At 43.6% G+C, this 12,276-nt stretch overlaps 1 protein-coding gene across 4 annotated transcripts in view; it reads right to left on the reverse strand.

Annotated features, from left to right (window-relative positions):
- Window positions 1–1,672: 1,672 nt before the first annotated feature.
- Window positions 1,673–12,276, reverse strand: part of CC2D2A (coiled-coil and C2 domain containing 2A) — a 166,455-nt gene continuing 155,851 nt past the window's right edge. For all 4 annotated transcript variants that reach the window (XM_084625582.1, XM_084625580.1, XM_084625581.1 and 1 more), the window contains 4 exons: window positions 10,125–10,247; window positions 5,825–5,883; window positions 5,080–5,257; window positions 1,673–3,418 (listed from right to left, as the gene is read on the reverse strand). In XM_084625582.1, coding sequence (XP_084481708.1) covers window positions 3,230–3,418; window positions 5,080–5,257; window positions 5,825–5,883; window positions 10,125–10,247 — 549 coding nt within the window. In that variant the 3' untranslated portion in view covers window positions 1,673–3,229. The remainder of the gene's footprint in view (window positions 3,419–5,079; window positions 5,258–5,824; window positions 5,884–10,124; window positions 10,248–12,276) is intronic.

Genomic DNA, 12,276 nt, shown 5'->3' on the forward strand with positions numbered 1-12,276 from the left:
CCACCATGAAGTGTTGCCTCTTCTGTTCTAGAGAAGGCAGGGACAGTCAGTTTGAGTCAGATGCCTTCCTTCTGGGCTGGGGGGAGGAGCTGATGTGCACACTTTGAGGAAGAGACACCAGGCCAGAGCAAGGATGAATCTCATTGTCCAGGTTTGGCCACACCAGCAGTGTTTACCCATCTCCTGCAACTGTCTGATGGGCTCCAGATATGTTGTCAGAGCAGGAGCGTTTGTCTGGCCCCACATCTCTGCCTGAAAATGTGGGTGACCAGACTTGGCTTTTGTCCGCTCTTGAAGAGGTGATGTACCTCATCCATGCAAGACCTACCTCTTCACTCTAGAAGTAGTCCAGTTGATGTGGTCCTGATTTCAGGCATGGATGAAGAAAAGTTCTTATTGCCTGTATTGGCTTCCATTCTTTGTGTTCTGAATCAGGGCTTATCTAACTAATCATTAAGTGTTTAATACCCAACTGGCTGCCAAGTAGAGGGTAGACTTGTTCATTCATGCTTCAGTTAGAGCTCATGCCTGTCTTGAGACCTTAATTTGGTTTTGGCTATGTTGATGAAATCACCCTTCAAACCTCTGTCTGAGTGATCTCTCAAAATGTCCTTCATTGTTGCTGTCAGCAGGCAGGAGAATGCCTTAAATGCACTTATGGCTGATCCCCCTTTCACAAGCACAATGTAGTTCTAAGAGCCAGTCCCAGATTCTTTCTTAAGACAGTGGCTGATTCTCTCCCCCCCAACTGCACTCTAATAAAGGGGAATCTGTCTTTTGGATCCTAGATGGGCTCTTAAGTGGACAGAATTAAGTTTTGGTAAATCCATTTCAACTGTTTTGTATCTTATGCTAAGAATGACTTGGGTTATATGGCCCCATCCCCCCAACTATGTATTGCTGAATGTTGCACACTAGCAAAAGTTACCGTACTTGCTGTGATTCATACACATTCCAGGCGTGGCTACTTCCTTTCCTGTCTTCGATGGGTGACCCTCAGAGTTGCAGTCTGGGTTTTAGTGCATACCTTAAACACTAGGCTCTGGCAAGGTGGTGCTCCAGTATCTAGGACTGTTCCTACTTTCAGGTGAGTTTTTAGCGCTGCTTACTAGTGTTCCATAAGTGGGAATATGCAGAACCACTCAAAGAAGAAATGAAGGTTACTTGCCCATAACTGCAGCTCTTGAAGAGGGTTCTGCATATTCGTACTTTCCACTTGCCTTCTCCTGTGAGAGGATTGCTTGTTCTGTGTCTGGATTTGCTGTGGAAGACACGGAGGAGGTAAGGGTACTCTGCCCCCTTGTAGCCTTGCCCTCAGAACATGAGAAGGTGGGGCCATAGAAGTGCTCTAGTTGCCTCTGCCAGAAGACTCTTCTAGTGCAAGTTACCACCCCCTAGCTGGCAGAGCCATTTCTAAGAAGAGGTAAGTAACCCTCATTTTGTGGTGGTGATGCTGGCATCAACAACCCCCTGTAGGAGTGGAGGTGGGGAAATGAGACTCAAGTTGGTTTTTGTAACAGTACCTTACATTTGTAATAATTTTTATTTCTTGGATGCAGTGATAGCTGAAGATTTCATCTTTTGAGTTACTACTAAAGAGCTGGGAATGTTTGTACAAAGAAATTTCTCAATTAGCTTTTGTTATGAAACACAATGGTAGAAAAGACACATATTAAATAAAAAAAAAAGCATACTCCCCCATTCTTTACTATCACAGATGCAGAAGTGATCTGCATTAATTTGTAACAGGTGTTTGTCATCAGAAAAGTAGCATTTGTTACAATGCAAACGAAGACCTCACCACCTATGAAGTTATAGTAGAATTAGTCTTTGGGTGCAAAAGATGCCATAATTCCATGCTTAGCACTTGCTTTTGTATACAAAACTGTTAAAAGGACAAATATGTTGGCTCTTTAGACAATCCTTCAGGTGCCAAAAGGGCCTGATTAAGTCACTGTAGTCATGGAAGCATAAGGAGAAACACAAGTCCAAAATGTTCATTAGTCTTTGTCATGCAGTCACCGGGCCTGTGCTCTGGAATTCCTCCAAATGAAGCCAGTCAGGACTCTGGTGTAGCATGCCTCTTCTCGCCGAGCATATTGTCACCAGGGCACGATGCTTACATAGTTTCAACCTTCCTGGGTCTGACCTCAGAGCATTCAGCATTCCCTTCCTCCCATGTGCTTCCCAGGCCAAGTCCATTCCTGGGGAAGCCCGAGGCCCTTCGCTGCACCTCCTGCAGTCAGCAGTGACTCTCAGCCAGCCTGTAGAACAGCAAGCTCTGTGTTCCTGTCAACTAATCAACTTTCTATTTTAGTGACTTTCAGCCAAGTCCATCTTAGGGAATCCTGAGCCAGAAAGCCTTGAGTCCCCCTATTCCAGTTTCCCTAAGCAGACTGCCCAGCTTCCAGGGAGTTGACCTCCCACACACTTGCTCCTCTTTTTTGTCCTGCTTCCTGGGCAAAAAGTGTCACCTGGTTGCACCCACCTCCTCGGGCTCAGGTTATGATGGGCCCTGTCATAGGTGCAGATGCTGGGCCTCACCTGCCCTGAGGGCCTGAGCAAAAATCATACACCCAATTCCCACCACTGAACTATTGGTGCAGTACAGAGGGAAAGGGAGGTACACACAGTAGTAACATAACCGAAGTAAAGTGGGGTTTTATTCATCTTGTTAAGAGACTCTGACAATTTCACTGGACAGAGTTTTGGAACCATCAACATAAGATGCATACACGTTGGTGTCAGCTGAAAGTGGGTAGGCAGAGTTAGTTAGGTATTTTACCCAAGCTGCTGAGGCCATCCTGGGATGGGAGGGAGGGCGTGAAGCAATGTCTACAATTAACATTTGTGGGGAATCTCCCAACAGCAGCTCTGAACGTACCAGTGCTGGGAGGCTTAGTGGGTACTGGCTGCCAGTGTCTACTGGCTGCCAGTGTCTACTGGTATTTTACCCTCACAGCTGTGTACAAGCTGGAGAATAGCTCTGCTCCATAGGTAATGTTTCAGTCTACAGAGGCAAAAGCCAACATCTACACAGTCTCTTATGTAGGCACAAACCAAAGACCGAAATGCTCCTCAAAGGCAATAGCCAGAATGCTACTATGTTTTTTCATTTTCACTGTTAAGGGCATTGTTTTGTTCACACCCCCTAAGTACAAGTGGATGCAATGTTTTTTTTACAACAAAGCATTTATCTGACAGGAAGGTGCTGTCTTGTTGAGTGCTTTTATCTATTACGAACAAGTGAAGCAATGTAAATCCACACAGAGAGAACATTTTTGGGATAAGCATGGATGTATACTGCGAGAGCAAATTCTGCACTTGAAACATCAATGGTATGGACTCCAGTACTGTATACGGCCTCTATTAAAGGTTTCACTTCAGAAAATGGCATATGAATAGGAAATCCAGAAACCTGGGGAATTTAAGGGAAAAAAAAATCATTAGTGAGAGTGAGAAATGACTGTTTCTCTCTCATTAGTTGAGGTATTGAATCAGAGTATAATGAGCTTTACACCAGGTAGGTAAAATTAAAAAAAAAGCTACAGCAATTATGGCTATTACATATAATTTCGCAGTGGCTGCAAGTTCAGCTTTTCTTTTAAGAGCACTTATTACTGGACTGAGGCTGAATACCCTGCCTACTTCACATTAAAATGACTGCCCCTTTCCAACTTCAAACTATGTTTCAGCAAGGCACAGCTTCCTGAATGGATGTTTAATTCCTGTCAGCCCTTTGGCCCTATTTCAAGACAGGTCCACTGCCTCTCTCCTGTGGCCACCCATCTGCACCTGCTGTCTTCTAGAGCACCAATCAGTTTGCCCCTGGGCCCTAGTACGTGTATGCTGCTACCGTTGATTGGTACATTCTGTTGTGCTGCCCTGCACTCCAGCTACAGCATTCCCAAGCTGTACAACAACTACAGGGTCAATTTCTAACTAAGTATGCCACATCAATGGCTGCCAACTGAGTATGGTACAATATGATGGATAGCAATTAAAGCAATAGTGCATATTTGCAACGAACAGGGCCCCGCCCTAACAGTAACCCTGAACCAGTTTTGGTTGGTGTCACAAACCTTTCAAATGAAAGTAATCTGTCAACTGGTTATCATTCATCTGAATTTACAACAACGTGGGAGCCAGATGATTTCCCCCCCACAGTTGCTAGAGCAGAGGGCACTTGGGTATGGTGATTCTGAGCTGAGAGGGTGGGAACGCTGTCTCTGCAGCATTTGTACCCACTTGCTGGTACTGTACAGAAGTTCCTTTGCCAGAGCTCTCAGAGGGGTGGATGCTGGGGTAGAGTCACACTCTATAACCGAGAAGCTGACAGTACTGCAGTCAGCCATCGTGTATGGTCAGCCACTGCCCTTTGGAAAACCAAACATCGCATTCCTAAAAATAATTTTTAGGACCCTGAGAGGCAAGAGAATGCAGCTGCATGCTTGCCGTTCTGCTATCAAAATGGAAGGACAGTTTGGACAGCTGACTTTGGGTTTAGATGTTTCTGACATTTTTTTATTATGAAGAGAAATGCTTTGCTAATAAGAATAATGAATTGTTATTGGCTGTTGCTAGGAAAACTGTTAGCCTATTAAGGGCTATTGAGAGTTATGTGCTTTGTTTAAAAAGTTTAGTGAGAAACTGCTTCAGGACGCTCTTCTTTGGGCAAGGATCTGAAACTTACAATTCCCCATCAGGTAAACAAAACAAAGGGCCCCCAAAAGCCTGGCTAATAATCACTCAAAACCATTTCAAACTTTAATAAATATAAACTTCCCAGAAACATTAGAACAACTGCAACTCTAGGAGAACAGAATTGCCTAAGTTTATTAGGGTTGGTTAGGTTGGTTTTTCTGGTGCTGCCGTCTAAAGCATTTACTATTAGTTGGCCTTGTATCAAAGATATTAGATACAAGATATTAGATGACTTTCTGTAGTTAATAGTGGATATTAGATGACTTTCTGTTAATTAAACCTCAGTGATTTGATTTACTAATGTAATATTGGACTAGGAGGAACATCTACTAGTGTTTCATTACACAAGCTCTACATGGGAGTTCATTATAGTACCCTGTAATCTCCGAGCTGTTTTTGCAATTCTGCCTGGTGGTCATCTTCTACAGCTTTTCCTTGGAACTGTTCCAGAAGAGGGAGGAAATGACGAAGCGTGGAGGTACAATATCTGTTCCAACGAGTTAGATGCCTTGGCCTCCACTCCATAATCTTCTCTTTCAGTATCTTTTCGATCCTGCAGTATAATACAGCTACTTGTTATAATTGCCTTACCGGTTGACTGTTCAAGGTGTGATTCTGGCTTCACAATTTTGGATAACTCACTCAGAAAACAGAACTCAATCTTTTTTTTCTAGACACACTACCCAGGTTGCAGAAAGCACTGGGGCTCTTAAGGTAGTAAGTTCGCCACTGTTCCCAAAGCAGTTCAAAGATAAACGCAACAGCAGTAATGGCACAGTGTTCTGGTTTACAAGAAACCCTCCAAAAAACACATGCTGGAGGACTGATTTTTAAGATTTCTCGGTGGCATTTGAACTTTTAATTCTTATTCTTACAATACATAGATACAGTGAAGGGAGAGACCACTCTGGCTCAAGAGATAAAAAAGCCACTATGAGCATGCTTAACAGAGTGCTCGAGAAGTAGTTACATTTTTTCAATTGCAGCTCCTTACAATCTAGATTGGAGGAGAAAGATCACTGAATGTTCCATTCTTCGGTGGTGAATTAGACAGTGGAGCTGCTGCTGCTGCTCACAGTGTTTAATGGAATTACGAAGATATTTATAGAGGCAAAGTTACCTGCCCTGCAGTTCTAATGCAGCAACCTTGTCTGTACGTTGGTAAATTAATTCTTCAGGCTAATAAAAAAAATAATTGATTAAAACATCACTTGGAATGTAAGACTTTTTGTTATCAAAGATGAAAAAACAGGACCACATTTTCCTCTCATGTGGGTTCACACCAGCGTACATCTACTGGAGTTGTTCCTGATTAACAAGGGTGTGAATGAGATCAAAATTAGGCCCATAATGTTTCACCATGTACTACATGAAGTCAGAAAAATGAATTACTGAAAAACATTTAGAAGTTAGAATTTTGTACACAAAGTTATTCTGTCCCTTCTGACCGTAAGTTTCAACCACTGACGTTTGATTAGATAAGGAGCGCGCGCTTGGTGTGGGACATGAAATGAACGTGACCTCTCCACATTTTAAAGACAAATTTGACATTTTCCTTAGATTTCAGAGGCTATATTATTTGGATTTCACTTGTGACTAAGCTAACAGAGGAATGTCACAAATCATATTCAGACCGTATGTGGGTGTTTTTAGGACAAGAGAGATTCATCCATTCTGAATGAAACCAGATCAATTATAAAATACTGTCACTCGATAGACTGTCCTGTACACTCCTGAGGGAATTCTGCACCAGAATATAAAATATTGTGCACAGAATTTTTAAAAATTCTACATATTTTGTCAATATAGAAATGTGGAGGCTCCAGCATGGCAATAGGGAGCACAGGCCACAGGCTGCACAGAGGTGGGAGAGCACCAGCCACCCTCCCACGGGCATGGACTCAGCAGTGAGGCTGCACCCAACTCTGACACGGTGCAAGGGCTGGGCCTGCCCCAGAAACACCCTGGGGTCCTGCTCCTCCGGGCCAGTTGCACCCACATAGCAAGTGAGAGGGACAAAGTCTCACAGGCATGCCCAGCCCTGGCCCCCACTTAGGTGTGGGGTGAGGGGGTTCAGTGTGGGGCAATTTGGGGGCAGGGAGGATCTGGATGCACAGGCTTCTTGGGTAGGGGGGTTCCAGGTGCAAGGGGAATGGGATTCTTTAGGGGGGCTCGGCAGGGGGGAGGGTCTGAGTGCAGAGGGAGTCAGTGGGACGTGGATCTGGATGCTGGGGGAGTGGTGGGGTGGAGGTCTGAGTGCAGCTGGTTGGGGCTCAGTGGGGTGGGGGGCTCAGTGGAGTGCTCAGGTGCAGGGGAGCTCATTATGGTGGGGGTTCAAGTGTGGGGGGCACATTGGGGGATGGTCTGGGTACCAGGGTGGGCGTCCAGATGCAGGGGCTAAGGCTTGGCAGAGTGGGTGCAAGGGGCTTGGTGATGGGGTTCTGGGTGAGAGAGGGTGAGGTTCACCGGGGGGTGGGGGGGGGTTCAGCTGCATGGGAGTTGGAGTCCCCATACAGTGACCCCTCCCCTGGTGGCTGAGGCACAATGAGGGCAGCAAGCTGGGTGTGTGTGTGGAGGTTTCTGGGAGTGGGTCTGATTCTGCTCCAGCCCTGGCTGTTTCTTGTACAGGAAGATTCAGGAAGAATTAGTAGGGGAAGCAAAAGTGGATGGGAACCTGGGAGGCAGTGACCATGAGATGGTCAAGTTCAGGATCCTGACACAACGAAGAAAGGAAAGCAGCAGAATACGGACCCTGGACTTCAGAAAAGCAGACTTTGTCTCCCTCAGGGAGATGATGGGCAAGATCCCCTGAGGGGGAAAGGAGTCCAGGAGAGCTGGCTGTATTTTAAAGAGTCCTTATTGAGGTTACAGGAACAAACCATCCCGATGTGTAGAAAGAATAGTAAATATGGCAGGTGACCAGCTTGGCTTCACAGTGAAATCCTTGCTGATCTTAAATACAAAAAAGAAGCTTACAAGAAGTGGAAGATTGGACAAATGACCAGGGATGAGTATAAAAATATTGCTTGGGGATGCAGGAGTGAAATCAGGAAGGCCACATCACACCTGGAGTTGCAGCTAGCAAGAGATGTTAAGAGTAACAAAAGGGTTTCTTCAGGTATGTTAGCAACAAGAAGTCAAGGAAAGTGTGGGACCCTTACTGAATGAGGGAGGCAACCTAGTGACAGAGGATGTGAAAAAAGCTAATGTACTCAATGCTTTTTTTGCCTTTGTCTTCACAAACAAGGTCAGCTCCCAGACTACTGCACTGGGCAGCGCACCATGGTGAGGAGGTGACCAGCCCTCTGTGGAGAAAGAAGTGGTTCGGGACTATTTAGAAAAGCTCGACGAGCACAAGTCCATGGGGCCGGATGCGTTGAATGCTAAAGGAGTTGGCGGATGTGATTGCAGAGCCATTGGCCATTATCTTTGAAAACTTATGGCGATCGGGGGAAGTCCTGGACGACTGGAAAAAGGCTAATGTAGTGCCCATCTTTAAAAAAGGGAAGGAGGAGGATCCTGGGAACTACAGGCCAGTCAGCCTCACCTCAGTTCCTGGAAAAATCATGGAGCAGGTCCTCAAGGAATCAATTTTGAAGCACTTAGAGGAGAGGAAAGTGATCAGGAACAGTCACCATGGATTCACCAAGAGCAAGTCATGCCTGACTAATCTAATTGCCTTCTATGATGAGATAACTGGCTCTGTGGATGAAGGGAAAGCAGTGGACGTGTTGTTCCTTGACTTTAGCAAAGCTTTTGACACGGTCTCCCACAGTATTCTTGCCAGTAAGTTAAAGAAGTATGGGCTGGATGAATGGACTATAAGGTGGATAGAAAGCTGGCTAGATTGTTGGGCTCAACGGGTAGTGATCAATGGCTCCATGTCTAGTTGGCAGCTGGTATCAAGTGGAGTTCCCCAAGGGTCGGTCCTCAGGCTGGTTTTGTTCAATATCTTCATAAATGATTTGGAGGATGGTGTGGATTGCACCCTCAGCAAGTTTGCTGATTACACTAAACTGGGAGGAGAGGTAGATACGCTGGAGGGTAGGGATAGGATACAGAGGGACCTACACAAATTGGAGGATTGGGCCAAAAGAAATCTGATGAAGTTCAACAAGGACAAGTGCAGAGTCCTGCATTTAGGACGGAAGAATCCAATGCACCGCTACAGACAAGGGACCGAAAGGCTCGGCAGCAGTTCTGCAGAAAAGGACCTAGGGGTTACAGTGGACGAGAAGCTGGATATGAGTCAACAGTGTGCCCTTGTTGCCAAGAAGGCCAATGGCATTTTGGGATGTATACGTAGGGGCACTGCCAGCAGATCGAGGGACGTGACCGTTCCCCTCTATTCGACACTGGTGAGGCCTCATCTGGAGTACTGTTTCCAGTTTTGGGCCCCACACTAGAAGAAGGATGTGGAAAAATTGGAAAGAGTCCAGCGGAGGGCAACGAAAATGATTAGGGGACTGGAACACATGAGTTATGAGGAGAGGCTGAGAGAACTGGGGATGTTTAGTCTGCGGAAGAGAAGAATGAGGGGGGATTTGATAGCTGCTTTCAACTACCTGAAAGGGGGTTCCAAGGAGGATGGATCTAGACTGTTCTCAGTGGTACCACATGACAGAACAAGGAGTAATGGTCTCAAGTTGCAGTGGGGGGAGATTTAGGTTGGATATTAGGAAAAACTTGTTCACTAGGAGGGTGGTGAAACACTGGATGCATTACCTAGGGAGGTGGTGGAATCTCCTTCCTTAGAAGTTTTTAAGGTCAGGCTTGACAAAGCCTTGGCTAGGATGATTGAATTGGGGATCGGTCCTGCTTTGAGCAGGGGTTTGGACTAGATGACCTCCTGAGGTCCCTTCCAACCCTGATATTCTATGATAAGATGAAGTCCCATCCTCCTCTGCCCCAATCCAGCTGGGACTAGCAGCTAAACCTGGCACAGGGTAAGAGCCACGGGTGAGGGCATCCCCATCCCATGGTGATTTACCTCTATGGCAGTTGCTCCAGATGCCTGAAACCATGCACCCACATTGTTTGGGGGGGGAGGGGAAGGGAGAGGGGGAGAAGGGGGAGAATGTGACCGCTCTTGCAGTTTCCCTTTACTTCCCTGTCAGAAGTCATTTTTGTGCAAGGAAGCAAAGAAATCTGCAGGGGACGTGAATTCTGTGTGTGCAAAATGGCCCAGAATTCACTCAGGAGTAAGTCTGTAAAGATCTAATTATTACAGAGGTGTGGTTGGCCTGCTGTACTAACATAACAACAATACATTTACCCTTAAATTGCAAGATAAAGACTTACAAATGAGAGAAAAACGGCATATAGTGAATTAAGATTTCATGTCACACCTTCCATCCCTTAAAATAATCTAATAATTGTTTTAAAACTACAAAATGAGTCTTAAGTAGGTACAATAATACCTGAACACTGGAGAGGCCAGGGTATGGTAAGCTTTGTGAAAAGAAAGATTTCCATAATTTGGGTTTGCTGATGTCAAAATTTATCCTTACTGGGGAGTCATATTGTTGGATATTAAACCAGATCTAAAAGAGAAGAACTTTGTTAACAGCAAGAGCCATACTACATGCATCACATCTTTTCAATGCAAAGCTAAGACAGTAGGAGTTACCCTTATAAATTCACATGAAACAAGAGCCTTCCTGTATATTCATTCTCACCTCAAGTCTCTTGATAAAGAATCCGATATGTTAATGTACTTCATGTAATTGCAATATATTACAGTTGACGAAGGCTGCACAGTTAACAAAAATCACAAATGTTTAACATGGAATACATGGCTTTCAATGAAAGATGCAACTTTCAGAAAGGTATCATTGGGAGGCCTTTTCATTATTATATTCTTTATTTAGAACCTTAAATTCTCTCATTCACCCTTTGTTTTTAAATTTAAAAAGGTTAAAAATGAAGAGACCATATGATATAATACACAACATTTCAAACAGCTGACTTTTCTGATACATTTTCCAAATATTCTTATACAAGTTTGTTATGTTTTGGACTGTCGGCATGTGTGTGTTTTAGATTTTGCACTTTAATGATGCTTTAAGTATGTGCAGAAGCAATATTATAGGGACTTTTTAAACCTAGGACCGTATGAATTGCCAGACTGCATCAGATCAGTATTTCATCTAATCCAGTATCTGCTCTCCATCGTGTCCAGCATTAGACATGTCAACGTAGGTGCAAGAAGCCCTATAACAGAAAATTGCAGAATAGTCTGTCTATAAATGAAGCCCATCACTTAGTGGCTGGCTTATATCCCTGGGTTTTTAAACAGTAAGATTTATATCATTTTTTTATCGTACCTACTATAGCTATGGGTGTTGATTCAGAAAAGATTATCCAGTCTTGGCCTCAGTGAGGTACTGTAGCAATATATTCCACAAGTTAATTATATGCTGTATAAAAGAACTATTTCCTTTTAACAGTTTTAAATTTGTTGCTTTTCAATTTCATTGACCATCCCCTTGTTTTTATATTATCAGGAAAGGTGAATCAGAGCATCAGCTACTAGTTAGACTATCCATTTATATAATGGCATTGTATTTTTCAATATAATTTTCTATCACAGTCCTTATCTATCCTAGTATTTTATTTGTTGTTTGACCACTTTTGCACATTGAGCAGAGGTTCTCATTCAGCTGTTCATGACAATGCCCAACACCATGTAGGAACAGTTCCAGTTATTCCTTCCAATGTGCATTACCTTAAATTTGTCAACATTGAATTTAATCTGCCAAAGTGCTTCACAATCACCTCCCTATGTTAGGTCTTTCTGAAGATCCTCAGTTTTCACTAGTCTTGACTAACCTCAATCATTCTGTGTAGGGCTGTCAAGTGATTAAAAAAATTAATCTAGTTTAATTGCATCATTAATTGCACTGTTAAACAGTGACAGAATACCATTTATTTAAATATTTTTGGATGTTTTTCTACATTTTCCAATATATTGATTTCAATTACAACACAGAATACAAAGTGTACAGTGTTCACTTTATATTTATTTTTGGTTAAAAGTATTTGCACTTATTTTTTGCACAATAATATTTTTCAATTCAGCTCATACAAGTACTGTAGTGCAATCTCTTTATCATTAAAGTTGAACTTACAAAAGTAGAATTATGTACAAAAAATAGCTGCATTCAAAAATGAAACAATGTAAAATGTTAGAGCCTGCAAGTCCACTCAGTCCTACTTCTTGTTCAGTCAGTCGCCCAGACAAACCAATTTGTTTACATTTGCAGGAGATAATGCTGCCTGCTTCTTGTTTATGATGTCACCTGAAAGTGAGAACAGGTGTTCTCATGGCACCGTTGTAGCTGGCGTTGCAAGATATTTACGCGCCCAATGCGCTAGATTCGTATGTCCCTACATGCTTCAACCACCATTCCAGGGGACATACATCATGCTGATAACAGGTTCTGCTCGATAACAATTCAAAGCAGTGCAGACTGACTCATGTTCATTTTCATTATCTAAGTCAGATGCCACTAGCAGAAATTTGTTTTTGTTTTTTGGTGGTTCGGGTTCTGTAGTTTCCACATCGGAGTG

Source organism: Lepidochelys olivacea (genome assembly GCF_965140295.1).
Source record: "Lepidochelys olivacea isolate rLepOli2 genome assembly, chromosome: 4".
NCBI lineage: Eukaryota > Metazoa > Chordata > Testudines > Cheloniidae > Lepidochelys > Lepidochelys olivacea.